The 25275-nt window shown below is 50.6% G+C and overlaps 1 protein-coding gene across 1 annotated transcript in view; it reads left to right on the top strand.

The window, feature by feature from the left end:
• Positions 1-25275, top strand: part of TLN1 (talin 1) — a 325769-nt gene that overhangs the window by 209174 nt on the left and 91320 nt on the right. The window contains exons 21-29 of the mRNA XM_068265810.1: positions 1317-1483; positions 1563-1691; positions 2098-2211; positions 5384-5497; positions 10508-10642; positions 11685-11813; positions 11892-11994; positions 15398-15606; positions 17137-17256. Of these exons, the coding sequence (XP_068121911.1) occupies positions 1317-1483; positions 1563-1691; positions 2098-2211; positions 5384-5497; positions 10508-10642; positions 11685-11813; positions 11892-11994; positions 15398-15606; positions 17137-17256 (1220 nt within the window). The remainder of the gene's footprint in view (positions 1-1316; positions 1484-1562; positions 1692-2097; positions 2212-5383; positions 5498-10507; positions 10643-11684; positions 11814-11891; positions 11995-15397; positions 15607-17136; positions 17257-25275) is intronic.

The following is a 25275-nucleotide window of genomic DNA, read 5'->3' as shown; positions in this document are numbered from 1 at the left end:
GCCACGCCTCCCCTCCAGACTGAGCCTGCACAAACACGGCCGCACTGCACCTGCACGAGAATGGCCACGCCTCCCCTCCAGACTGAGCCTGCACAAACACGGCCGCACTGCACCTGCACGAGAATGGCCACGCCTCCCCTCCAGACTTCTCCTGGCTTGGATTGAGGTCATTGGGAGGAGTTTGGAGGACAGGTAGACAGTGGGCAGGTGAGATTGTAAGTTAGGGCAGTTGATTTGGCTCTGCATATGAGTGGTACTGGAAAAGCAACATATAATATTAGTTGTCCCAGGCCATGAGTGTAGAAGCAGGAGAGAAAGGAACGGAGAACAGAACCTTGTGGTTCTCCCAAGAAACAGGTATGAGGAAGACTTTGTTGGAGGGGGGACTATCAAAGAGCATTTAACAGGTAGAAAGAAATTGATAATGTACACCGTTGATGCCTAATATCTGTAGATGGCAGACTCTACAGTAGAAGACATTCTGCTGTGACATCTGCTGAACTAAGTCCAAGGAAAATTGTCTGTGGATTCAGAAGATCATTGCCTGCATTACTGTAACCAGATTGAAGACGGATAAACATGTAACATAGATAGGCAGACCATTGTGAAAGGACTCGGCATTCAAGTAATTTGGAAACGAGCAAGATGAACATGGTAGTTAGAAATGGTTGTAGGAACGAGAGACCGTCTTCTGAGTAACAGAGTCATTGGAAAAGGATAATATGATACTAGTGCAAAGAAACTTGTAAGGGTGGGAAGACTAGGTCCATGGAACTGCAGAGCATCTTGGGAATTGTGGTGTCTGCTGTGTTGTCTTCTTAGTATTATGTATGGTAGGGAATGGAGTCCAGAGCTCAGGTTGTGAGGTGGGATTTGGAGATTAGAAGCCAGTTATAAAAGAGAATCCAGTTGAATGGGTGAGAAGGGATGTATAGTGAGTTTGAGGGGTATTTAGGTAACTTTGTTTGAAATATTTGGTGAGGTCGTTGGCTGGTGAGCAGGTGGTTGTGGGAGGAGTTTGGAGTTGCAATTAAGTGGTGTAAGCAGGACATTAATGTGAGGAAACTGAGAGGAAATGTATGACTGGATGGCAAGAGAACGGCCATCTTTGAGTTCCTTCTGAGCTTTTTTGTAAGGCTGAAAGTCCCCTGCAGTCATCTTTATCCCCCATCGTGGGTCTGTCACCCAGGAATGCCAGCCATGTCATGGGTCCAGCCAACCAGTCATTGTACATTGCCTGATGATAGGCCCAGTGCTCTGCCACACCCAATGGCACATCTTCTAGACCTATAACATTTATCTCTGCTTTTCTGTAGGGGAGATGGTGCGTCAGGCAAGGATTCTGGCCCAGGCTACCTCTGATTTGGTGGGTGCCATTAAGGCGGATGCTGAACAGGAGAGTGATCTGGAGAATTCACGGAAGCTCCTGAGTGCTGCCAAGCTTCTGGCCGATGCCACTGCTCGAATGGTGGAAGCGGCTAAGGTGAGTGTTTGGACTCTGGAATTTCTGGGATGTCCCAGAGTAATGACTAATTCTGAATGTAATATTTATGAACCTGCAGGGAGCCGCCGCCAATCCGGACAGTGAGGAGCAGCAGCAGAAGCTACGAGAGGCAGCAGAAGGTCTACGGATGGCCACCAACGCCGCTGCACAGAACGCCATCAAAAAAAAGCTTGTGCACAAGCTGGAGGTGGGTGTCACAGGGCCATAAGCTGGAGATGGGTGACACAGGGACACATGCTGGAGGGAGGTGACACGGGGCCATAAGCTGGAGGTGGGTGACACAGGGCTACATGCTGGAGGGAGGTGACACGGGGGCACAACCTAGAGGTGGGTGACACGGGGCCATAAGCTGGAGGGAGGTGACACAGGGCCACAAGCTGGAGGTGGGTAAGTGGGCATTCCTGTACTGTATATGTTGTAGAGAGGGGGAGGGGTGTTCCTGTACTGTATATGTTGTAGAGGGGGAGGGGTGTTCCTGTACTGTATATATTGTAGAGGGGGAGGGGTGTTCCTGTACTGTATATGTTGTAGAGGGGGAGGGGCGATCCTGTACTGTCAGAATCATCTCCTCTTTGTCATATTGTATTGTCCAGCAAGCGGCTAAGCAAGCAGCAGCCTCAGCAACACAGACTATAGCTGCCGCCCAGAATGCAGCTTCCAGCAACAAGAACCCAGCCGCCCAGCAACAACTGGTGCAGAGCTGCAAGGTGAGTGACCTGCAGTGCTATCCCTGCACCCTGTGCGTCTGACTCCTCCCCCTATACTCTCCCTACACCTTGTCTGTCTGACTCCTCCCCTATACTCTCTTTACACCCTGTGTGTCTGACTCTTCCCATGTACACTCCCTGCACCCTGTGGGTCTGACCCCCCCACTGTACTCTCCCTGCACCCTGTGTGTATGACTCCTTCCCCCTGTACTCTCTCTGCACGCTGTGTCTGACTCCTTCCTGTACTCTCCCTGCACCCTGTGTGTATGACTCCTTCCCCTGTACTCTCCCTGCACCCTTTGTGCCTTACTCCTTCCTGTACTCTCCCTGCACCCTTTGTGTCTTACTCCTTCCTGTACTCTCCCTGCACCCTTTGTATGACTCCTTCCTTTACTCTCCCTGCACCCTGTGTATGACTCCTCCCCCTGTACTCTCCCTGCACCCTTTGTGTCTTACTCCTTCCTGTACTCTCCCTGCACCCTATGTGTATGACTCCCTCCCCCTGTACTCTCCCTGCACCCTGTGTATAACACCTCCCCCTGTACCCTCCCCTGCACCCTTTGTGTCTTACTCCTTCCTGTACTCTCCCTGCACCCTTTGTGTCTTACTCTTTCCTGTACTCTCCCTGCAGTCTGTGTATGACTCCTCCCCGTGTACTCTCCCTGCACCCTGTGTATGACACCTCCCCCTGTACTCTCCCTGCTCCCTTTGTGTCTTACTCCTTCCTGTACTCTCCCTGCACCCTGTGTATGACTCCTCCCCCTGTACTCTCCTTGCGCCCTTTGTGTCTTACTCCTTCCTGTATTCTCCCTGCACCCTTTGTATTACTCCTCCACCTGTGTTCTCCCTGCACCCTGTGTGTATGACTCCTACCTCTGTACTTTCCCTGCACCCTGTGTATGACTCCTCCCCCTGTACTCCCCCTGCTCCCTTTGTGTCTTACTCCTTCCTGTACTCTCCCTGCACCCTGTGTATGACTCCTCCCCCTGTACTCTCCTTGCGCCCTTTGTGTCTTACTCCTTCCTGTATTCTCCCTGCACCCTTTGTATTACTCCTCCACCTGTGTTCTCCCTGCACCCTGTGTGTATGACTCCTACCTCTGTACTCTCCCTGCACCCTGTGTATGACTCCTCCCCCTGTACTCTCCCTGCACCCTTTGTGTCTTACTCCTTCCTGTACTCTCCCTGCACCCTGTGTGTATGACTCCCTCCCCCTGTACTCTCCCTGCACCCTGTGTATGACTCCTCCCCCTGTACTCTTCCTGCACCCTGTGTGTATGACTCCTGCCTCTGTACTCTCCCTGCACCCTATGTGTATGACTCCTCAACCTGTTCTCTCCCTGCACCCTTTGCGTCTTTCTCCTTCCTGTATTCTCCCTGCACCCTGTGTGTATGACTCCCTCCCCCTGTACTCTCCCTGCACCCTGTGTATGACACCTCCCCCTGTACTCTCCCTGCACCCTTTGTGTCTTACTCCTTCCTGTACTCTCCCTGCACCCTGTGTATGACTCCTCCCCCTGTACTCTCCCTGCACCCTTTGTGTCTTACTCCTTCCTGTATTCTCCCTGCACCCTGTGTGTATGACTCCCTCCCCCTGTACTCTCCCTGCACCCTGTGTATGACTCCCCCCCCCCCCCCCCCTGTACTCTTCCTGCACCCTGTGTGTATGACTCCTCCCTCTGTACTCTACCTGCACCCTATGTGTATGACTCCTCAACCTGTTCTCTCCCTGCACCCTTTGTGTCTTACTCCTTCCTGTATTCTCCCTGCACCCTGTGTGTATGACTCCCTCCCCCTGTACTCTCCCTGCACCCTGTGTATGACACCTCCCCCTGTACTCTCCCTGCACCCTTTGTGTCTTACTCCTTCCTGTATTCTCCCTGCACCCTGTGTGTATGACTCCCTCCCCCTGTACTCTCCCTGCACCCTGTGTATGACTCCTCCCCCTGTACTCTTCCTGCACCCTGTGTGTATGACTCCTCCCTCTGTACTCTCCCTGCACCCTATGTGTATGACTCCTCAACCTGTTCTCTCCCTGCACCCTTTGTGTCTTACTCCTTCCTGTATTCTCCCTGCACCCTGTGTGTATGACTCCCTCCCCCTGTACTCTCCCTGCACCCTGTGTATGACACCTCCCCCTGTACTCTCCCTGCACCCTTTGTGTCTTACTCCTTCCTGTACTCTCCCTGCACCCTGTGTATGACTCCTCCCCCTGTACTCTCCCTGCACCCTTTGTGTCTTACTCCTTCCTGTATTCTCCCTGCACCCTGTGTGTATGACTCCCTCCCCCTGTACTCTCCCTGCACCCTGTGTATGACTCCTCCCCCTGTACTCTCCCTGCACCCTGTGTATGACTCCTCCCCCTGTACTCTTCCTGCACCCTGTGTGTATGACTCCTCCCTCTGTACTCTCCCTGCACCCTATGTGTATGACTCCTCAACCTGTTCTCTCCCTGCACCCTTTGTGTCTTACTCCTTCCTGTATTCTCCCTGCACCCTGTGTGTATGACTCCCTCCCCCTGTACTCTCCCTGCACCCTGTGTATGACACCTCCCCCTGTACTCTCCCTGCACCCTTTGTGTCTTACTCCTTCCTGTACTCTCCCTGCACCCTGTGTATGACTCCTCCCCCTGTACTCTCCCTGCACCCTTTGTGTCTTACTCCTTCCTGTATTCTCCCTGCACCCTGTGTATGACTCCCTCCCCCTGTACTCTCCCTGCACCCTGTGTATGACTCCTCCCCCTGTACTCTTCCTGCACCCTGTGTGTATGACTCCTCCCTCTGTACTCTCCCTGCACCCTATGTGTATGACTCCTCAACCTGTTCTCTCCCTGCACCCTTTGTGTCTTACTCCTTCCTGTATTCTCCCTGCACCCTGTGTGTATGACTCCCTCCCCCTGTACTCTCCCTGCACCCTGTGTATGACACCTCCCCCTGTACTCTCCCTGCACCCTTTGTGTCTTACTCCTTCCTGTATTCTCCCTGCACCCTGTGTGTATGACTCCCTCCCCCTGTACTCTCCCTGCACCCTGTGTATGACTCCTACCCCTGCACATTATCAGGGTGAGGATGTGCTTTGGATTTGCAGGTAATGCCGGATTATTCCCTGTCTCGGCTCCTCTCGTGGATCTGGTAATGATAACTTACTAATTATTCTTGTGTTTGTATCTTCAGGTTGTAGCGGATCAGATTCCTATGTTGGTTCAGGGAGTTCGAGGCAGCCAATCGCAGCCAGACAGTCCGAGTGCCCAACTGTCCCTCATCAGTGCCAGCCAGAACTTCCTGCAGGTGCTCTGCTGTGTGGTATTCATCTCTGCTGTGTGGTGATGTCACTGTGGTGATGTCAGGGCTGTGTGGTGATGTCACTGTGGTGATGTCGGGCCTGTGTGGTGTTGTCAGGGCTGTGTGGTGATGTCACTGTGGTGATGTCGGGGCTGTGTGGTGATGTCAAGGCTGTGTGGTGATGTCGGGGCTGTGTGGTGATGTCACTGTGGTGATGTCAGGGCTGTGTGGTGATGTCGGGGCTGTGTGGTGATGTCGGGGCTGTGTGGTGATGTCACTGTGGTGAGGTCAGGTCTGTGTGGTGTTGTCAGGGCAGTGTGGTGATGTCACGCTGGTGATGTCAGGTCTGTGTGGTGATGTCAGGTCTGTGTGGTGATGTCACGCTGGTGATGTCAGGTCTGTGTGGTGATGTCAGGGCTGTGTGGTGATGTCACGCTGGGGATGTCAGGTCTGTGTGGTGATGTCAGGGCTGTGTGGTGATGTCACCCTGGTGATGTCAGGTCTGTGTGGTGATGTCACGCTGATGATGTCAGGTCTGTGTGGTGATGTCAGGGCTGTGTGGTGATGTCACGCTGGGGATGTCAGGTCTGTGTGGGGATGTCAGGGCTGTGTGGTGATGTCAGGGCTGTGTGGTGATGTCAGGGCTGTGTGGTGATGTCAGGGCTGTGTGGTGATGTCAGGGCTGTGTGGTGATGTCAGGGCTGTGTGGTGATGTCAGGGCTGTGTGGTGATGTCAGGGCTGTGTGGTGATGTCAGGGCTGTGTGGTGATGTCACGGCTGTGTGGTGATGTCACGCTGGTGATGTCAGGGCTGTGTGGTGATGTCAGGTCTGTGTGGTGATGTCAGGTCTGTGTGGTGATGTCACGCTGGTGATGTCAGGTCTGTGTGGTGATGTCACGCTGGTGATGTCAGGGCTGTGTGGTGATTTCACGCAGGTGATGCCAGCGTTGTGTGGTGATGTCACTGTGGTGACAGAGCTGTGTGGTGATGTCAGGACTGTGTGGTGATGTCAGGTCTGTGTGGTGATGTCTTTGTGGTGACAGGGCTGTGTGGTGAAGTCGGGGCTGTGTGGTGATGTCACGCTGGTGATGCCAGCGCTGTGTGGTGATGTCAGAGCTGTGTGGGGATGTCAGGTCTGTGTGGTGATGTCACGCTGGTGATGTCAGGTCTGTGTGGTGATGTCACGCTGGTGATGTCAGGGCTGTGTGGTGATGTCAGGGCTGTGTGGTGATCTCACACTGGTGATGTCAGGTCTGTGTGGTGATGTCACGCTGGTGATGTCAGGGGTGTGTGGTGATGTCACGCTGGTGATGTCAGGGCTGTGTGGTGATGTCAGGGCTGTGTGGTGATGTCACGCTGGTGATGTCAAGGCTGTGTGGTGATGTCAGAGCTGTGTGGTGATGTCAGAGCTGTGTGGTGATGTCAGAGCTGTGTGGTGATGTCACTGCTGTGTGGTGATGTCACTGCTGTGTGGTGATGTCACGGCTGTGTGGTGATGTCACGGCTGTGTGGTGATGTCAGAGCTGTGTGGTGATGTCAGAGCTGTGTGGTGATGTCAGAGCTGTGTGGTGATGTCAGAGCTGTGTGGTGATGTCAGAGCTGTGTGGTGATGTCACGGCTGTGTGGTGATGTCAGGGCTGGTGATGTCAGGGATGTGTGGTGATGTCACTGTGGTGATGTCAGGACTGTGTGGTGATGTCACGGCTGTGTGGTGATGTCAGAGCTGTGTGGTGATGTCACGGCTGTGTGGTGATGTCAGAGCTGTGTGGTGATGTCAGAGCTGTGTGGTGATGTCAGAGCTGTGTGGTGATGTCAGAGCTGTGTGGTGATGTCACGGCTGTGTGGTGATATCACGGCTGTTTGGTGATGTCACGGCTGTGTGGTGATGTCACGGCTGTGTGGTGATGTCACGGCTGTGTGGTGATGTCACGGCTGTGTGGTGATGTCAGAGCTGTGTGGTGATGTCAGAGCTGTGTGGTGATGTCAGGGCTGTGTGGTGATGTCGGGGCTGTGTGGTGATTTCGCGCTGGTGATGTCAGAGCTGTGTGGTGATGTCAGAGCTGTGTGGTGATGTCAGGGCTGTGTGGTGATGTCACGCTGTGTGGTGATGTCACGCTGGTGATGTCAAGGCTGTGTGGTGATGTCAGAGCTGTGTGGTGATGTCACGGCTGTGTGGTGATGTCACGGCTGTGTGGTGATGTCAGAGCTGTGTGGTGATGTCAGAGCTGTGTGGTGATGTCAGAGCTGTGTGGTGATGTCAGAGCTGTGTGGTGATGTCAGGGATGTGTGGTGATGTCACTGTGGTGATGTCAGGACTGTGTGGTGATGTCACGGCTGTGTGGTGATGTCACGGCTGTGTGGTGATGTCAGAGCTGTGTGGTGATGTCAGGGCTGTGTGGTGATGTCGGGGCTGTGTGGTGATGTCAGGGCTGTGTGGTGATGTCAGGGCTGTGTGGTGATGTCAGGGCTGTGTGGTGATTTCGCGCTGGTGATGTCACGGCTGTGTGGTGATGTCAGAGCTGTGTGGTGATGTCAGGGCTGTGTGGTGATGCCAGGGCTGTGTGGTAATGTCAGGGCTGTGTGGTGATGTCAGGGCTGTGTGGTGATGTCAGGGCTGTGTGGTGATGTCAGGGCTGTGTGGTGATGTCAGAGCTGTGTGGTGATGTCAGAGCTGTGTGGTGAAGTCACGGCTGTGTGGTGATGTCACGGCTGTGTGGTGATGTCACGGCTGTGTGGTGATGTCACGGCTGTGTGGTGATGTCACGGCTGTGTGGTGATGTCAGAGCTGTGTGGTGATGTCAGAGCTGTGTGGTGATGTCAGAGCTGTGTGGTGATGTCAGAGCTGTGTGGTGATGTCAGGGCTGTGTGGTGATGTCACGGCTGTGTGGTGATGTCACGGCTGTGTGGTGATGTCACGGCTGTGTGGTGATGTCAGAGCTGTGTGGTGATGTCAGGGATGTGTGGTGATGTCAGGACTGTGTGGTGATGTCACGGCTGTGTGGTGATGTCACGGCTGTGTGGTGATGTCAGAGCTGTGTGGTGATGTCAGAGCTGTGTGGTGATGTCAGGGCTGTGTGGTGATGTCGGGGCTGTGTGGTGATTTCGCGCTGGTGATGTCACGGCTGTGTGGTGATGTCAGAGCTGTGTGGTGATGTCAGGGCTGTGTGGTGATGCCAGGGCTGTGTGGTGATGCCAGGGCTGTGTGGTGATGTCAGGGCTGTGTGGTGATGTCAGGGCTGTGTGGTGATGTCAGAGCTGTGTGGTGATGTCAGAGCTGTGTGGTGATGTCACGGCTGTGTGGTGATGTCACGGCTGTGTGGTGATGTCACGGCTGTGTGGTGATGTCACGGCTGTGTGGTGATGTCACGGCTGTGTGGTGATGTCACGGCTGTGTGGTGATGTCACGGCTGTGTGGTGATGTCACGGCTGTGTGGTGATGTCACGGCTGTGTGGTGATGTCACGGCTGTGTGGTGATGTCAGAGCTGTGTGGTGATGTCAGAGCTGTGTGGTGATGTCAGAGCTGTGTGGTGATGTCAGGGCTGTGTGGTGATGTCAGGGCTGTGTGGTGATGTCACGGCTGTGTGGTGATGTCACGGCTGTGTGGTGATGTCACGGCTGTGTGATGATGTCAGAGCTGTGTGGTGATGTCAGAGCTGTGTGGTGATGTCAGAGCTGTGTGGTGATGTCAGGGCTGTGTGGTGATGTCAGGGCTGTGTGGTGATGTCAGAGCTGTGTGGTGATGTCACGGCTGTGTGGTGATGTCACGGCTGTGTGGTGATGTCACGGCTGTGTGGTGATGTCACGGCTGTGTGGTGATGTCACGGCTGTGTGGTGATGTCACGGCTGTGTGGTGATGTCACGGCTGTGTGGTGATGTCAGAGCTGTGTGGTGATGTCAGAGCTGTGTGGTGATGTCAGGGCTGTGTGGTGATGTCACGGCTGTGTGGTGATATCACGGCTGTGTGGTGATGTCAGAGCTGTGTGGTGATGTCAGAGCTGTGTGGTGATGTCAGGGCTGTGTGGTGATGTCAGGGCTGTGTGGTGATGTCAGGGCTGTGTGGTGATGTCAGGGCTGTGTGGTGATGTCAGAGCTGTGTGGTGATGTCACGGCTGTGTGGTGATGTCAGAGCTGTGTGGTGATGTCAGAGCTGTGTGGTGATGTCAGGGCTGTGTGGTGATGTCAGGGCTGTGTGGTGATGTCAGGGCTGTGTGGTGATGTCAGAGCTGTGTGGTGATGTCACGGCTGTGTGGTGATGTCACGGCTGTGTGGTGATGTCAGAGCTGTGTGGTGATGTCAGGGCTGTGTGGTGATGTCAGGGCTGTGTGGTGATGTCAGGGCTGTGTGGTGATGTCAGGGCTGTGTGGTGATGTCAGGGCTGTGTGGTGATGTCAGAGCTGTGTGGTGATGTCAGGGCTGGTGGTGATTTCGCGCTGGTGATGTCAGGTCTGTGTGATGATGTCAGGGCTGGTGGTGATTTCGCGCTGGTGATGTCAGGTCTGTGTGGTGATGTCACGCTGGTGATGTCAGGGCTGGTGGTGATTTTGCGCTGGTGATGTCAGGTCTGTGTGGTGATGTCACGCTGGTGATGTCAGGGCTGGTGTTGATTTCGTGCAGGTGGTGCCAGCACTGTGTGGTGAGGTTGGGGCTGTGTGGTGATGCCAGCGCTGTGTGGTGATGTAACGGCTGTGTGGTGATGTCAGAGCTGTGTTGAGGTCACGCTGCTGATGTCACTAGGGCGATGTCAGGTCTGTGTGGTGATGTCGCGCTGGTGATGCCAGCGCTGTGTGGTGATGTCACTGTGGTGATGTCAGGGCTGTGTGGTGATGTCAATCGGGTGATGGCATGCTGGTGATGTCATGGAGGTGTGGTGATGTCATGGCTGTGTGGTGAGGTCAGGGCTGTGTGGTGATGTCAGGGCCTTGGCACTTCCTGTGTGTGCTGCACTCCACGTCGGTTCCAGCTCACGCATACTTCCTCCACCATGTAATGTCATCATGTCACCTTTCTCCTCACAGCCTGGTGGGAAGCTGGTGGCAGCAGGTAAGGCAGCTGCCCCGACCGTGTCAGATCCGGCCTCTGCTATGCAGCTCGGTCAGTGCACAAAGAACCTGGCCTCCGCCCTGGCTGAGCTCCGGACAGCCGCCCAGAAGGTAAGGGTGCTGTGCAGTGGACCGGTGGTGGGGGTGTGATGGGGGGAGGGTGCTGAGCGGGAGACCGGTGGTTTCGGTGTGAGGGGGGAGGATGTGTGATGGGGAGGGTGCTGAGTGGGAGACCGATGGTGGGGGTGTGGGATGGGGGGAGGGCGTGTGAGGGGGGAGGGTGCTGTGCGGTAGACCGGTGGTGAGGGTGTGTGATGTGGGGGAGGGTGTGGGAGGGGGGGTAGGGTGTGATGGGGTGGTGGAGGAGAGTGTGGGAAGGTATGGAGGCTCCTTGTGTGACAATGATGGAGGGGTGATGCTGAGGCTACAGTGATGTCACATGCAGTCTCTGTCTCTGGTCTGTATGTTGCCAAAACTCTGAGCATCTCGTGGTGGTGGGAATAAGGGTGCCACGGTATACCGATATGTCTGTATACCGCGGTTTGATCACCGGTTTCCGCGGTGGTGGTGGTGGGGGGGGGTGTTAGGGTGACACAGCGGTGGGGATGCAACGCAAAGGCGGGCGCACGTACAGCGGCAGGGATAAACAGATACTCACTTCGCCGGGGGCTCTGCGCGTGTAATACATAATTCTTCCTACTTCCTCTTCTTTGCATGTACTTCTTTCTTCTTCCTGTCCTTGCCTTCCATCTCCCTGAAACAGCACTGTTACAAGGAGATGGAAGGCAAGGACAGGAAGAAGATAGAATTACCTGTGTGAAGGACCCGGCAATGAGTATAACCACAATAAGAATTTGATGGTCAATGTTCATCTTGTCATGGAGCCTCATGATATTGGGTTGGCTTTAGCCAGGTTTCGGTCTGATTATAGAGCTATATGATATAGGTTCTTGGAGTTGGGTGTCCATCAGGCAGCATGATTAGTGGTTGTTACTGGATCACCTCTTGTCTGGTTATGAAGTCACATGGACGGTGCTGGGTTGTATCTTGTCTGGTGGCTACTGTACAGATACTGGGGCAAGTTTGTGTGAGTAAGAATCCATGAATGTAGGCTTGTGCTTGCCTGGATCTCATCAGACGTTGTCTCTGCCAGGCTCAAGAAGCATGTGGACCGCTGGAGATTGATTCTGCACTGAACCTCATCCGGTCTTTGGAGCAAGATCTACAGGAGGCCAAAGCGGCCGCCAGAGAGGGGAAGCTGCAGCCATTGCCTGGAGAAACGGTGAGCAGGCCGAGTGTTTCTTACTCATGGTTGGTGTCCTCAAGGCATTCTGTGGTGACCATATCTTGTCTCTTACAGATGGAGAAATGCTCCCAGGATCTGGGCAACAGCACGAAGGCTGTGAGCTCTGCTATAGCTCAGCTTCTCGGAGAAATTGTGCATGGAAATGAGAATTACACGGGTAGGTGGTGGTGACACATCTTCTGCCGCTCCTTCTGTGGACAGATGTATAGAATTGTGGGATTTATCAGTATGCTAGGTCTATTAGGCTGCAATGCAGATATATACCCTGAAGGTGGCAGTGTTCATGACTCAGTGCCGGGACATTGGAGAACCGACCTGTGGGAGGCACGTTCACCATCTTTATTGTATGAAGGCAAATCCCATGCAGGGCTGTTAGTAGGGCAATAATAGGAATAGCACTTGTAGTTTATATATGTCAGCCTCCTTCAGAAGTTATTGGACTTTAGCATATTCTCCAGACTTATATCCAGAAATAACAGGGCACGCAGATCCACAAAGAACGGCAGGGCTCCGCCTGGGAGACCTCGTGTTTGCTGCACCGGCAGTAGCTGTATAAATGCTTTGTAACTCATAAACCTTTCACCCTGTAAGGGTTAATCATCAAGGGCTGTACATCAGTTTCCCTGCAGAGGGAGGCCTTGTTCCCACGCTACAAGCTTCGGGGGCCATTTCCTGAATACACGCATTTTACAGATTCTTTGTCATTCCGTTCTTGCTAATGTGACGTGATTCTTGCCAAACGCATACGGGGAATGTGGGAAGACGCACACGCAGAATGTGTCTTTAACCCAGCGCCAAACGGGAACATTAACCTGCTTTAAAATACGAATGCATAAAAAACGCAAATACAGGCACCAAACTAAAACACCCCGGCAGGCCAAGCCTTAACCCACCAAAACAGCCCAGCAGGCCAAGCCTTAACCCACCAAAACACCCCAGCAGGCCAAGCCTTAACTCACCAAAACACCCCAGCAGACCAAGCCTCGACCCACCAAAACACTCCAGCAGGCCAAGCCTTAACTCACCAAAACACCCCAGCAGACCAAGCCTCGACCCACCAAAACACCCCAGCAGGCCAAGCCTTAACCCACCAAAACACCCCAGCAGGCCAAGCCTTAACTCACCAAAACACCCCAGCAGACCAAGCCTCAACCCACCAAAACACCCCAGCAGGCCAAGCCTTAACTCACCAAAACACCCCAGCAGACCAAGCCTCAACCCACCAAAACACCCCAGCAGGCCAAGCCTTAACTCGCCAAGCCTCAATCCATCAAAATAGCCCAGCAGACCAAGCCTTAACCCACCAAAACACCCCAGCAGACCAAGCCTTAATCCACCAAAACACCCCAGCAAGCCAAGCCTTAAGTCACCAAAACACCCCAACAGGCCAAGCCTTAATCCACCAAAACACCCCAGCAGGCCAAGCCTCAATCCATCAAAACAGCCCAGCAGACCAAGCCTTAACCCACCAAAACACCCCAGCAGGCCAAGCCTTAACCCACCAAAACACCCCAGCAGACCAAGCCTTAACCCACCAAAACACCCCAGCAGGCCAAGCCTTAACCCACCAAAACACCCCAGCAGGCCAAGCCTTAACCCACCAAAACACCCCAGCAGACCAAGCCTTAACCCACCAAAACACCCCAGCAGGCCAAGCCTTAACCCACCAAAACATCCCAGCAGACCAAGCCTTAACACACCAAAACACCCCAGCAGGCCAAGCCTTAACCCACCAAATCACCCCAGCAGACCAAGCCTTAACCCACCAAAATACCCCAGCAGGCCAAGCCTTAATCCGCCAAAACACCCCTGCAGACCAAGCCTTAACACACCAAAACACCCCAGCAGGCCAAGCCTTAATCCACCAAAACACCCCAGCAGACCAAGCCTTAACCCACCAAAACACCCCATCAGGCCAAGCCTTAACCCACCAAATCACCCCAGCAGGCCAAGCCTTAACCCACCAAAACACCCCAGCAGGCCAAGCCTTTACCCACCAAAACACCCCAGCAGACCAAGCCTTAACCCACCTAAACACCCCAGCAGACCAAGTCTTAACCCACCAAAACACCCCAGAAGGCCAAGCCTTAACCCACCAAAACACTCCAGCAGGCCAAGCCTTAATCCACCAAAACACCCAGCAGGCCAAGCCTTAAGTCACCAAAACAACCCAACAGGCCAAGCCTTAATCCACCAAAACACCCCAGCAGGCCAAGCCTTAAGTCACCAAAACACCCCAACAGGCCAAGCCTTAATCCACCAAAACACCCCAGCAGACCAAACCTTAACCCACCAAAACGCCCCAGCAGACTAAGCCTTAACCCACCAAAACACCCCAACAGGCCAAGCCTTAACCCACCAAAACACCCCAGCAGACCAAGCCTTAAGCCACCAAAACACCCCTGCAGGCCAAGCCTTAACCCACCAAAATACCCCAGCAGGCCAAGCCTTAATCCGCCAAAACACCCCTGCAGACCAAGCCTTAACACACCAAAACACCCCAGCAGGCCAAGCCTTAATCCACCAAAACACCCCAGCAGACCAAGCCTTAACCCACCAAAACACCCCATCAGGCCAAGCCTTAACCCACCAAATCACCCCAGCAGGCCAAGCCTTAACCCACCAAAACACCCCAGCAGGCCAAGCCTTTACCCACCAAAACACCCCAGCAGACCAAGCCTTAACCCACCTAAACACCCCAGCAGACCAAGTCTTAACCCACCAAAACACCCCAGAAGGCCAAGCCTTAACCCACCAAAACACTCCAGCAGGCCAAGCCTTAATCCACCAAAACACCCAGCAGGCCAAGCCTTAAGTCACCAAAACAACCCAACAGGCCAAGCCTTAATCCACCAAAACACCCCAGCAGGCCAAGCCTTAAGTCACCAAAACACCCCAACAGGCTAAGCCTTAATCCACCAAAACACCCCAGCAGACCAAACCTTAACCCACCAAAACGCCCCAGCAGACTAAGCCTTAACCCACCAAAACACCCCAACAGGCCAAGCCTTAACCCACCAAAACACCCCAGCAGACCAAGCCTTAAGCCACCAAAACACCCCTGCAGGCCAAGCCTTAACCCACCAAAACACCCCAGCAGGCCAAGCCTCAATCCACCAAAACACCCCTGCAGGCCAAGCCTTAACCCACCAAAACACCCCAGCAGGCCAAGCCTCAATCCACCAAAACACCCCTGCAGGCCAAGCCTTAATTTACCAAAACAAAAATATGATGCATTTCAAGAGCACTAAAAAGGCCTTTCACAAATATGTGTGTATTAGGAGCATTAAGTCACAGCCACAAAGTTGATCGGGCAAGAGGCCTTTCTCAGGTACCTAACACACCCCAGTGAACCAAAACCTAACCCACCAATCCTCCCTCACCATCCAAGCAGCAGGCCAATTCCAGAGATATTGCATTGTGCTGAAAGTCAATTGTGTTGTGTTTTCCTGTTCCTGATTTTTACTGATAACTGATTAGGGTTCAGGTTCTCCAGCTGTAAAAGCTTTTCCGAGGTTTTGGCTGACGTCGCTGTCACACCTGTCCTGTCTCCTCTGCAGGCCGTGCTGCTCGGGACGTTGCCCAGGCCCTGCGGTCTCTGGCCCAGGCCAGTCGTGGAGTGGCTGCCACATCTGGGGACCCGGCGGTGCAGAAAGCCATGTTGGAGTGCGCTGGGGACGTTATGGACAAGGCTGGAAATCTTATTGAAGAGGCAAAAAGAGCTGTCGGGAAGCCGGCTGATGCGGAGAGTCAACAGAGGCTGGCTCAGGTCTCCATGTTTTACTTTTCAGTCATTTTATGCAGCATTGTTTGAAATTAGGTGCTCTCCTTAAGCGATTAGTGCTATACTGTTCTTACATCATAGGTTAGGCCTCATCTGGTTTCAGATCCACGTGATTGGGGCCTAAGGCTGGGTCAGGTCTAAGTCTTTGGCTGCGCAGGTACGTGGTTCCAGGTGGGGAATAGGCTTGGTCTGGTTGAAGTACTGTGGTTGAAGGAAGTGTGGTCTGGTTATGGAGCAATATGGTTGGGATTGGGCCAGGTCTTGCTCCTGTTATGTAGTGTTTAGTTGGGAGTTGGCCTTGGTCAGGTCTTGGTCTGGTTATGTGGTTGGAGGTTGGGTTAGGATGGTTATGTAGCTGTGTGGTTGAGGTTTAGGTTGGGTCATTTCTTGGTCTGGTTATGGAACATGTGGTTGGAGGTTGGGTTAGGATGGTTATGTAGCTGTGTGGTTGAGGTTTAGGTTGGGTCATTTCTTGGTCTGGTTATGGAACTTATGTGGTTGGGGGTTGGGTTAGGGTGGTTATGAAGCTGTGTGGTTGGGGGGTAGGTTAGGTCAAGTCTTGGTCTTATTATGGAACATATGTGGTTGGGGGTTCGGTGGTTAGGAAGCTTTGTGGTTGGTGGTTGGGTCAGTTCTTAGTCTGGTTATGGAACTTATGTGGTTGGGGGTTCGGTGGTTAGGAAGCTTTGTGGTTGGTGGTTGGGACAGTTCTTGGTCTGGTTATGGAATATGTGGTTGGGGGTTGTGTTAGGATGGTTATGAAGCTCTGTGGTTGAGGTTTAGGTTGGGTCAGTTCTTGCTCTTGTTATATAGCGTATAGTTGGGAGTTGGATTTGGTGAGCACTTGGTCTGGTTATGGAACTTATGTGGTTGGAGGTTGGGTTAGGATGGTTATGAAGCTGTGTGGTTGGGTCAGGTCTTGGTCTGGTTATGGAACATGTGGTTGGAGGTTGGGTTAGGATGGTTATGTAGCTGTGTGGTTGAGGTTTAGGTTGGGTCAGGTCTTGGTCTGGTTATGGAACTTATGTGGTTGGAGGTTGGGTTAGGATGGTTATGAAGCTCTGTGGTTGAGGTTTAGATTGGGTCAGTTCTTGCTCTTGTTATATAGCGTATAGTTGGGAGTTGGATTTGGTCAGCACTTGGTCTGGTTATGGAACTTATGTGGTTGGAGGTTGGGTTAGGATGGTTATGAAGCTCTGTGGTTGAGGTTTGGTTTAGGTAAAGTCTTTTGGGAGCTAACTTCCTCAGGAGTCTAGGGTTGGGGGGGGGGGGGGTGTTGGGGGGCGCTGGGGCGCTTCTTGTAGGTTTGGGTCAGTTCTTGGTCTAGTTTAAGGCTGGTTCCTACTGCACACATTTTTATTTCCTATCTATGAAAATAATTGGACTTGGATTTTTAGTAATTTGACATTCCCAGGGACTGATTTGGAGTGTGAGCTCCTGGATCTAGAGCTCAGCCACATAGGGCTTCTGTTATTGGGATGAGCTATTGTAATTTTAGAATTATTCTTTTCGCAGGTGGCCAAGGCAGTGTCCCAGGCTCTGAGCCGATGTGTCAACTGCTTGCCGGGACAGAGAGATGTAGATGCTGCCATAAAGAGCATCGGAGAGGCCAGTAAGAAGCTCCTGGCCTCCTCTGTGAGTATCATCAATGGGATTATTCATCTCTTCTAAACGGTTAGAGTGGATGTTAGAGGTTTGGTTGATGCTTACAGCAAATGATGGGGCTTGGGGTTGAGGATTACTGTTGATGTAAAGGGGTTAGGTTGAGTATTGCAGTAAATGTTAGGTTTAGGAGTCAGAGGATAGTCTGATGTTTAGAGTTAGTGTTACGAGTTAGACTGAGGATTACAGTTGATGTTAGGGGGCTAGGTTAAGGGTTAGAGTTGGGTTAGGATATACAGTAAGACACACAAGATACAGCAATGTAAAGACAATGTATGAAGTATAGGCAAGATGCAATGAAGTGGCAGCGACTCAATATGCGATTTGTCGATACAAACACTCAGCTTGAAACCCTAAAGGGGGAGAGTGGCTCTTGGGGGGAGTAAACGGGGTTCAAAAGGTTGACCGCCTGAAGGAGAAAAAACTTCCTATGCCCTGGGGTCCTGTTGGAGATGGCTTGAGCCCTCAGACTGATGGGAGCCATCAGAAGAAGCGGTGGCTGGGGTGTGAGGAGTCATTTGCGATCCTCAATGCTCTGGAGGGCAGTCTGGAGATGTAGAGGAGGTCCAGTGCGGGGAGAGGTTTCCCAATGATCCTCTCAGCTGATTTGTAGCCTTTATCTGTCACTAGCGGAGGAGCAGAGGACAGACTCAATATTAGCGGAGTAGAATCTTATCAGGAGCCCCTGGGCCATTCCAAACGTCTTCAGTTGGTGAAGGAAGAATAGTCTCTGCTGGGCTTCCTCTGAGTAGAGGTGGTGTTGGACTTCAAGCTCAGGTTGTTGGAGATGGCTGTGAGACAAACATAGGGTACTCTTGTAGTTGGTGGTGGCCTTGAGCTCCTTCCAACGATCGGAATTGGAAATCAGAATTACAATTTTCAGTGTAAAAGAAGCCTCCATTTCAATCACATAAAAACCAGCATTGTGCTGAACACTAGATGCAGCCATATATCATAAGCAGGTCATCGGATCCCCAATATTAGAACATCCTCAATTTGTCCATCATAGAATGCAATCCCCAGATGCAGACCAGAGAGTTCTTGCCCGGCTGGGTTCAGAAGATCCGGGGGGAGCCGTGTGATGTCTCCTGCAGTGGAGGCGGGCACACAGCGTTATGCAGGGCACCAGCAGGAGAGGCGTGTGCCTACGTGGTGGGCAGATGGGCAGCCACACGGTGGAGGGCTGGAGTTACGCTGTAGTGGAGGGCCAAATAACTAAGCTTAGCAGCTCAGAGCGGGCTGAGGAGTAACAGGGGCTACTGGCGGAGGTGGGGCCATTGTGTCGACCAGGCTATCCCCGCCCATTCTGCTGTAGCCAGAGCCTGTGGAGTGTGGAGGCCCAGGGTCCACAGCTGTGCAGCAGGCCACAAGAGCTGGGGCCCGTCAATGTATGTGGGTGGCTGGGGTCTGGACCAGGAATACAAGTACTGTAAGAAAAAACACAAAAACAAACACAAAAAAGAGAAGACAGAGCTGTGTGTCGTGGCTGCCTTTATGGTGCCATCTATGTTTAAACTGGTGAGGATTAGAGTTCATTTTAGGGTTTAGGTTGAGGACTAGAGTAAATGCTAGGGGTTAGGTTTAGGAGTAGGGTTAAGGGCAGAGGTCGGGCTGAGGGTCAGAGTAAATGCAAGGTTTAGGAGTAGGTCAGAGGAAGATTACAATTAATGTTAGGGGTTAGGTTGAGTATTGAGGTAAATGTTAGGAGTTAGGTTGAGGATTAGAGTTAATATTAGGTTTTGGAGTAGGGTAAGGGTCAGAGGTTAGGTTGAGGATCAGAGTTAATGTTAGGTTTTGGAGTAGGGTAAGGGTCAGAGGTTAGGTTGAGGATCAGAGTTAATGTTAGGTTTTGGAGTAGGGTAAGGGTCAGAGGTTAGGTTGAGGATCAGAGTTAATGTTAGGTTTTGGAGTAGGGTAAGGGTCAGAGGTTAGGTAGAGGATCAGAGTTAATGTTAGGTTTTGGAGTAGGGTAAGGGTCAGAGGTTAGGTTGAGGATCAGAGTTAATGTTAGGTTTTGGAGTAGGGTAAGGGTCAGAGGTTAGGTAGAGGATCAGAGTTAATGTTAGGTTTTGGAGTAGGGTAAGGGTCAGAGGTTAGGTTGAGGATCAGAGTTAATGTTAGGTTTTGGAGCAGGGTAAGGGTCAGAGGTTAGGTTGAGGATCAGAGTTAATGTTAGGTTTTGGAGCAGGGTAAGGGTCAGAGGTTAGGTTGAGGATCAGAGTTAATGTTAGGTTTTGGAGAAGGGTAAGGGTCAGAGGTTAGGTTGAGGATCAGAGTTAATGTTAGGTTTTGGAGCAGGGTAAGGGTCAGAGGTTAGGTTGAGGATCAGAGTTAATGTTAGGTTTTGGAGTAGGGTAAGGGTCAGAGGTTAGGTTGAGGATCAGAGTTAATGTTAGGTTTTGGAGTAGGGTAAGGGTCAGAGGTTAGGTTGAGGATCAGAGTTAATGTTAGATTTTGGAGCAGGGTAAGGGTCAGAGGTTAGGTTGAGGATCAGAGTTAATGTTAGGTTTTGGAGAAGGGTAAGGGTCAGAGGTTAGGTTGAGGATCAGAGTTAATGTTAGGTTTTGGAGTAGGGTAAGGGTCAGAGGTTAGGTTGAGGATCAGAGTTAATGTTAGGTTTTGGAGTAGGATTAAGGTCAGAGGTTAGTCTGAAGGTTAGGTTGAATAGTCCAGTAAATGTTAGGGATTAGGTTGAGGATTCGAGTTAATGTTAAAGGTTAGGTTGAGGATCAGAGTTAATATTAGGTTTTGGAGCAGGGTAAAGGTCAGAGGTTAGGTAGAGGATCAGAGTTAATATTAGGTTTTGGAGCAGGGTAAGGGTCAGAGGTTAGGTTGAGGATCAGAGTTAATGTTAGGTTTTGGAGCAGGGTAAGGGTCAGAGGTTAGGTTGAGGATCAGAGTTAATGTTAGGTTTTGGAGTAGGGTAAGGGTCAGAGGTTAGGTTGAGGATCAGAGTTAATGTTAGGTTTTGGAGTAGGGTAAGGGTCAGAGGTTAGGTTGAGGATCAGAGTTAATGTTAGGTTTTGGAGTAGGGTAAGGGTCAGAGGTTAGGTTGAGGATCAGAGTTAATGTTAGGTTTTGGAGTAGGGTAAGGGTCAGAGGTTAGGTAGAGGATCAGAGTTAATGTTAGGTTTTGGAGTAGGGTAAGGGTCAGAGGTTAGGTTGAGGATCAGAGTTAACGTTAGGTTTTGGAGCAGGGTAAGGGTCAGAGGTTAGGTTGAGGATCAGAGTTAATGTTAGGTTTTGGAGTAGGGTAAGGGTCAGAGGTTAGGTTGAGGATCAGAGTTAATGTTAGGTTTTGGAGTAGGGTAAGGGTCAGAGGTTAGGTTGAGGATCAGAGTTAATGTTAGATTTTGGAGTAGGGTAAGGGTCAGAGGTTAGGTTGAGGATCAGAGTTAATGTTAGGTTTTGTAGTAGGGTAAGGGTCAGAGGTTAGGTTGAGGATCAGAGTTAATGTTAGGTTTTGGAGTAGGGTAAGGGTCAGAGGTTAGGTTGAGGATCAGAGTTAATGTTAGGTTTTGGAGCAGGGTAAGGGTCAGAGGTTAGGTTGAGGATCAGAGTTAATGTTAGGTTTTGGAGTAGGGTAAGGGTCAGAGGTTAGATTGAGGATCAGAGTTAATGTTAGGTTTTGGAGTAGGGCAAGGGACAGAGTTTAGGTTGAGGATCAGAGTTAATGTTAGGTTTTGGAGTAGGGTAAGGGACAGAGGTTAGGTTGAGGATCAGAGTTAATGTTAGGTTTTGGAGTCGGGTAAAGGTCAGAGGGTAGGTTGAGGATCAGAGTTAATGTTAGGTTTTGGAGTAGGGTAAGGGTCAGAGGTTAGGTTGAGGATCAGAGTTAATGTTAGGTTTTGGAGTAGGGTGAGGGTCAGAGGTTAGGTTGAGGATCAGAGTTAATGTTAGAGGTTAGGTTGAGGTTCAGAGTTAATGTTAGGTTTTGGAGCAGGGTAAGGGTCAGAGGTTAGGTTGAGGATCAGAGTTAATGTTAGGTTTTGGAGTAGGGTAAGGGTCAGAGGTTAGGTTGAGGATCAGAGTTAATGTTAGGTTTTGGAGTAGGGTAAGGGTCAGAGGTTAGGTTGAGGATCAGAGTTAATGTTAGGTTTTGGAGTAGGGTAAGGGTCAGAGGTTAGGTTGAGGATCAGAGTTAATGTTAGGTTTTGGAGTAGGGTAAGGGTCAGAGGTTAGGTAGAGGATCAGAGTTAATGTTAGGTTTTGGAGTAGGGTAAGGGTCAGAGGTTAGGTTGAGGATCAGAGTTAATGTTAGGTTTTGGAGTAGGGTAAGGGTCAGAGGTTAGGTTGAGGATCAGAGTTAATGTTAGGTTTTGGAGTAGGGTAAGGGACAGAGGTTAGGTTGAGGATCAGAGTTAATGTTAGGTTTTGGAGTAGGGTAAGGGTCAGAGGTTAGGTTGAGGATCAGAGTTAATGTTAGGTTTTGGAGTAGGGTAAGGGTCAGAGGTTAGGTTGAGGATCAGAGTTAATGTTAGGTTTTGGAGCAGGGTAAGGGTCAGAGGTTAGGTTGAGGATCAGAGTTAATGTTAGGTTTTGGAGTAGGGTAAGGGTCAGAGGTTAGATTGAGGATCAGAGTTAATGTTAGGTTTTGGAGTAGGGCAAGGGACAGAGTTTAGGTTGAGGATCAGAGTTAATGTTAGGTTTTGGAGTAGGGTAAGGGACAGAGGTTAGGTTGAGGATCAGAGTTAATGTTAGGTTTTGGAGTCGGGTAAAGGTCAGAGGGTAGGTTGAGGATCAGAGTTAATGTTAGGTTTTGGAGTAGGGTAAGGGTCAGAGGTTAGGTTGAGGATCAGAGTTAATGTTAGGTTTTGGAGTAGGGTGAGGGTCAGAGGTTAGGTTGAGGATCAGAGTTAATGTTAGAGGTTAGGTTGAGGTTCGGAGTTAATGTTAGGTTTTGGAGCAGGGTAAGGGTCAGAGGTTAGGTTGAGGATCAGAGTTAATGTTAGGTTTTGGAGTAGGGTAAGGGTCAGAGGTTAGGTTGAGGATCAGAGTTAATGTTAGGTTTTGGAGTAGGGTAAGGGTCAGAGGTTAGGTTGAGGATCAGAGTTAATGTTAGGTTTTGGAGCAGGGTAAGGGTCAGAGGTTAGGTTGAGGATCAGAGTTAATGTTAGGTTTTGGAGCAGGGTAAGGGTCAGAGGTTAGGTTGAGGATCAGAGTTAATGTTAGGTTTTGGAGCAGGGTAAGGGTCAGAGGTTAGGTTGAGGATCAGAGTTAATGTTAGGTTTTGGAGTAGGGTAAGGGTCAGAGGTTAGGTTGAGGATCAGAGTTAATGTTAGATTTTGGAGTAGGGTAAGGGTCAGAGGTTAGGTTGAGGATCAGAGTTAATGTTAGGTTTTGGAGTAGGGTAAGGGTCAGAGGTTAGGTTGAGGATCAGAGTTAATGTTAGATTTTGGAGCAGGGTAAGGGTCAGAGGTTAGGTTGAGGATCAGAGTTAATGTTAGGTTTTGGAGAAGGGTAAGGGTCAGAGGTTAGGTTGAGGATCAGAGTTAATGTTAGGTTTTGGAGTAGGGTAAGGGTCAGAGGTTAGGTTGAGGATCAGAGTTAATGTTAGGTTTTGGAGTAGGGTAAGGGTCAGAGGTTAGGTTGAGGATCAGAGTTAATGTTAGGTTTTGGAGTAGGATTAAGGTCAGAGGTTAGTCTGAAGGTTAGGTTGAATAGTCCAGTAAATGTTAGGGATTAGGTTGAGGATTCGAGTTAATGTTAAAGGTTAGGTTGAGGATCAGAGTTAATATTAGGTTTTGAAACAGGGTAAAGGTCAGAGGTTAGGTAGAGGATCAGAGTTAATATTAGGTTTTGGAGCAGGGTAAGGGTCAGAGGTTAGGTTGAGGATCAGAGTTAATGTTAGGTTTTGGAGCAGGGTAAGGGTCAGAGGTTAGGTTGAGGATCAGAGTTAATGTTAGGTTTTGGAGCAGTGTAAGGGTCAGAGGTTAGGTTGAGGATCAGAGTTAATGTTAGGTTTTGGAGTAGGGTAAGGGTCAGAGGTTAGGTTGAGGATCAGAGTTAATGTTAGGTTTTGGAGTAGGGTAAGGGCCAGAGGTTAGGTAGAGGATCAGAGTTAATGTTAGGTTTTGGAGTAGGGTGAGGGTCAGAGGTTAGGTTGAGGATCAGAGTTAATGTTAGAGGTTAGGTTGAGGTTCAGAGTTAATGTTAGGTTTTGGAGCAGGGTAAGGGTCAGAGGTTAGGTTGAGGATCAGAGTTAATGTTAGGTTTTGGAGTAGGGTAAGGGTCAGAGGTTAGGTTGAGGATCAGAGTTAATGTTAGGTTTTGGAGTAGGGTAAGGGTCAGAGGTTAGGTAGAGGATCAGAGTTAATGTTAGGTTTTGGAGTAGGGTAAGGGTCAGAGGTTAGGTTGAGGATCAGAGTTAACGTTAGGTTTTGGAGCAGGGTAAGGGTCAGAGGTTAGGTTGAGGATCAGAGTTAATGTTAGGTTTTGGAATAGGGTAAGGGTCAGAGGTTAGGTTGAGGATCAGAGTTAATGTTAGGTTTTGGAGTAGGGTAAGGGTCAGAGGTTAGGTTGAGGATCAGAGTTAATGTTAGGTTTTGGAGTAGGGTAAGGGACAGAGGTTAGGTTGAGGATCAGAGTTAATGTTAGGTTTTGGAGTAGGGTAAGGGTCAGAGGTTAGGTTGAGGATCAGAGTTAATGTTAGGTTTTGGAGTAGGGTAAGGGTCAGAGGTTAGGTTGAGGATCAGAGTTAATGTTAGGTTTTGGAGTAGGGTAAGGGTCAGAGGTTAGGTTGAGGATCAGAGTTAATGTTAGGTTTTGGAGTCGGGTAAAGGTCAGAGGGTAGGTTGAGGATCAGAGTTAATGTTAGGTTTTGGAGTAGGGTAAGGGTCAGAGGTTAGGTTGAGGATCAGAGTTAATGTTAGGTTTTGGAGTAGGGTGAGGGTCAGAGGTTAGGTTGAGGATCAGAGTTAATGTTAGAGGTTAGGTTGAGGTTCAGAGTTAATGTTAGGTTTTGGAGCAGGGTAAGGGTCAGAGGTTAGGTTGAGGATCAGAGTTAATGTTAGGTTTTGGAGTAGGGTAAGGGTCAGAGGTTAGGTTGAGGATCAGAGTTAATGTTAGGTTTTGGAGTAGGGTAAGGGTCAGAGGTTAGGTTGAGGATCAGAGTTAATGTTAGGTTTTGGAGTAGGGTAAGGGTCAGAGGTTAGGTTGAGGATCAGAGTTAATGTTAGGTTTTGGAGTAGGGTAAGGGTCAGAGGTTAGGTAGAGGATCAGAGTTAATGTTAGGTTTTGGAGTAGGGTAAGGGTCAGAGGTTAGGTTGAGGATCAGAGTTAACGTTAGGTTTTGGAGCAGGGTAAGGGTCAGAGGTTAGGTTGAGGATCAGAGTTAATGTTAGGTTTTGGAGTAGGGTAAGGGTCAGAGGTTAGGTTGAGGATCAGAGTTAATGTTAGGTTTTGGAGTAGGGTAAGGGTCAGAGGTTAGGTTGAGGATCAGAGTTAATGTTAGGTTTTGGAGTAGGGTAAGGGTCAGAGGTTAGGTTGAGGATCAGAGTTAATGTTAGGTTTTGGAGTAGGGTAAGGGACAGAGGTTAGGTTGAGGATCAGAGTTAATGTTAGGTTTTGGAGTAGGGTAAGGGTCAGAGGTTAGGTTGAGGATCAGAGTTAATGTTAGGTTTTGGAGTAGGGTAAGGGTCAGAGGTTAGGTTGAGGATCAGAGTTAATGTTAGGTTTTGGAGCAGGGTAAGGGTCAGAGGTTAGGTTGAGGATCAGAGTTAATGTTAGGTTTTGGAGTAGGGTAAGGGTCAGAGGTTAGATTGAGGATCAGAGTTAATGTTAGGTTTTGGAGTAGGGCAAGGGACAGAGTTTAGGTTGAGGATCAGAGTTAATGTTAGGTTTTGGAGTAGGGTAAGGGACAGAGGTTAGGTTGAGGATCAGAGTTAATGTTAGGTTTTGGAGTCGGGTAAAGGTCAGAGGGTAGGTTGAGGATCAGAGTTAATGTTAGGTTTTGGAGTAGGGTAAGGGTCAGAGGTTAGGTTGAGGATCAGA

The sequence above is a fragment of the Hyperolius riggenbachi genome, chromosome 1 (genome assembly GCF_040937935.1).
Source record: "Hyperolius riggenbachi isolate aHypRig1 chromosome 1, aHypRig1.pri, whole genome shotgun sequence".
NCBI classification, from domain to species: Eukaryota; Metazoa; Chordata; class Amphibia; order Anura; family Hyperoliidae; genus Hyperolius; species Hyperolius riggenbachi.
Note: the sequence above shows the minus strand (reverse complement) of the source record. Positions and strands in the feature narration are given on the sequence as shown.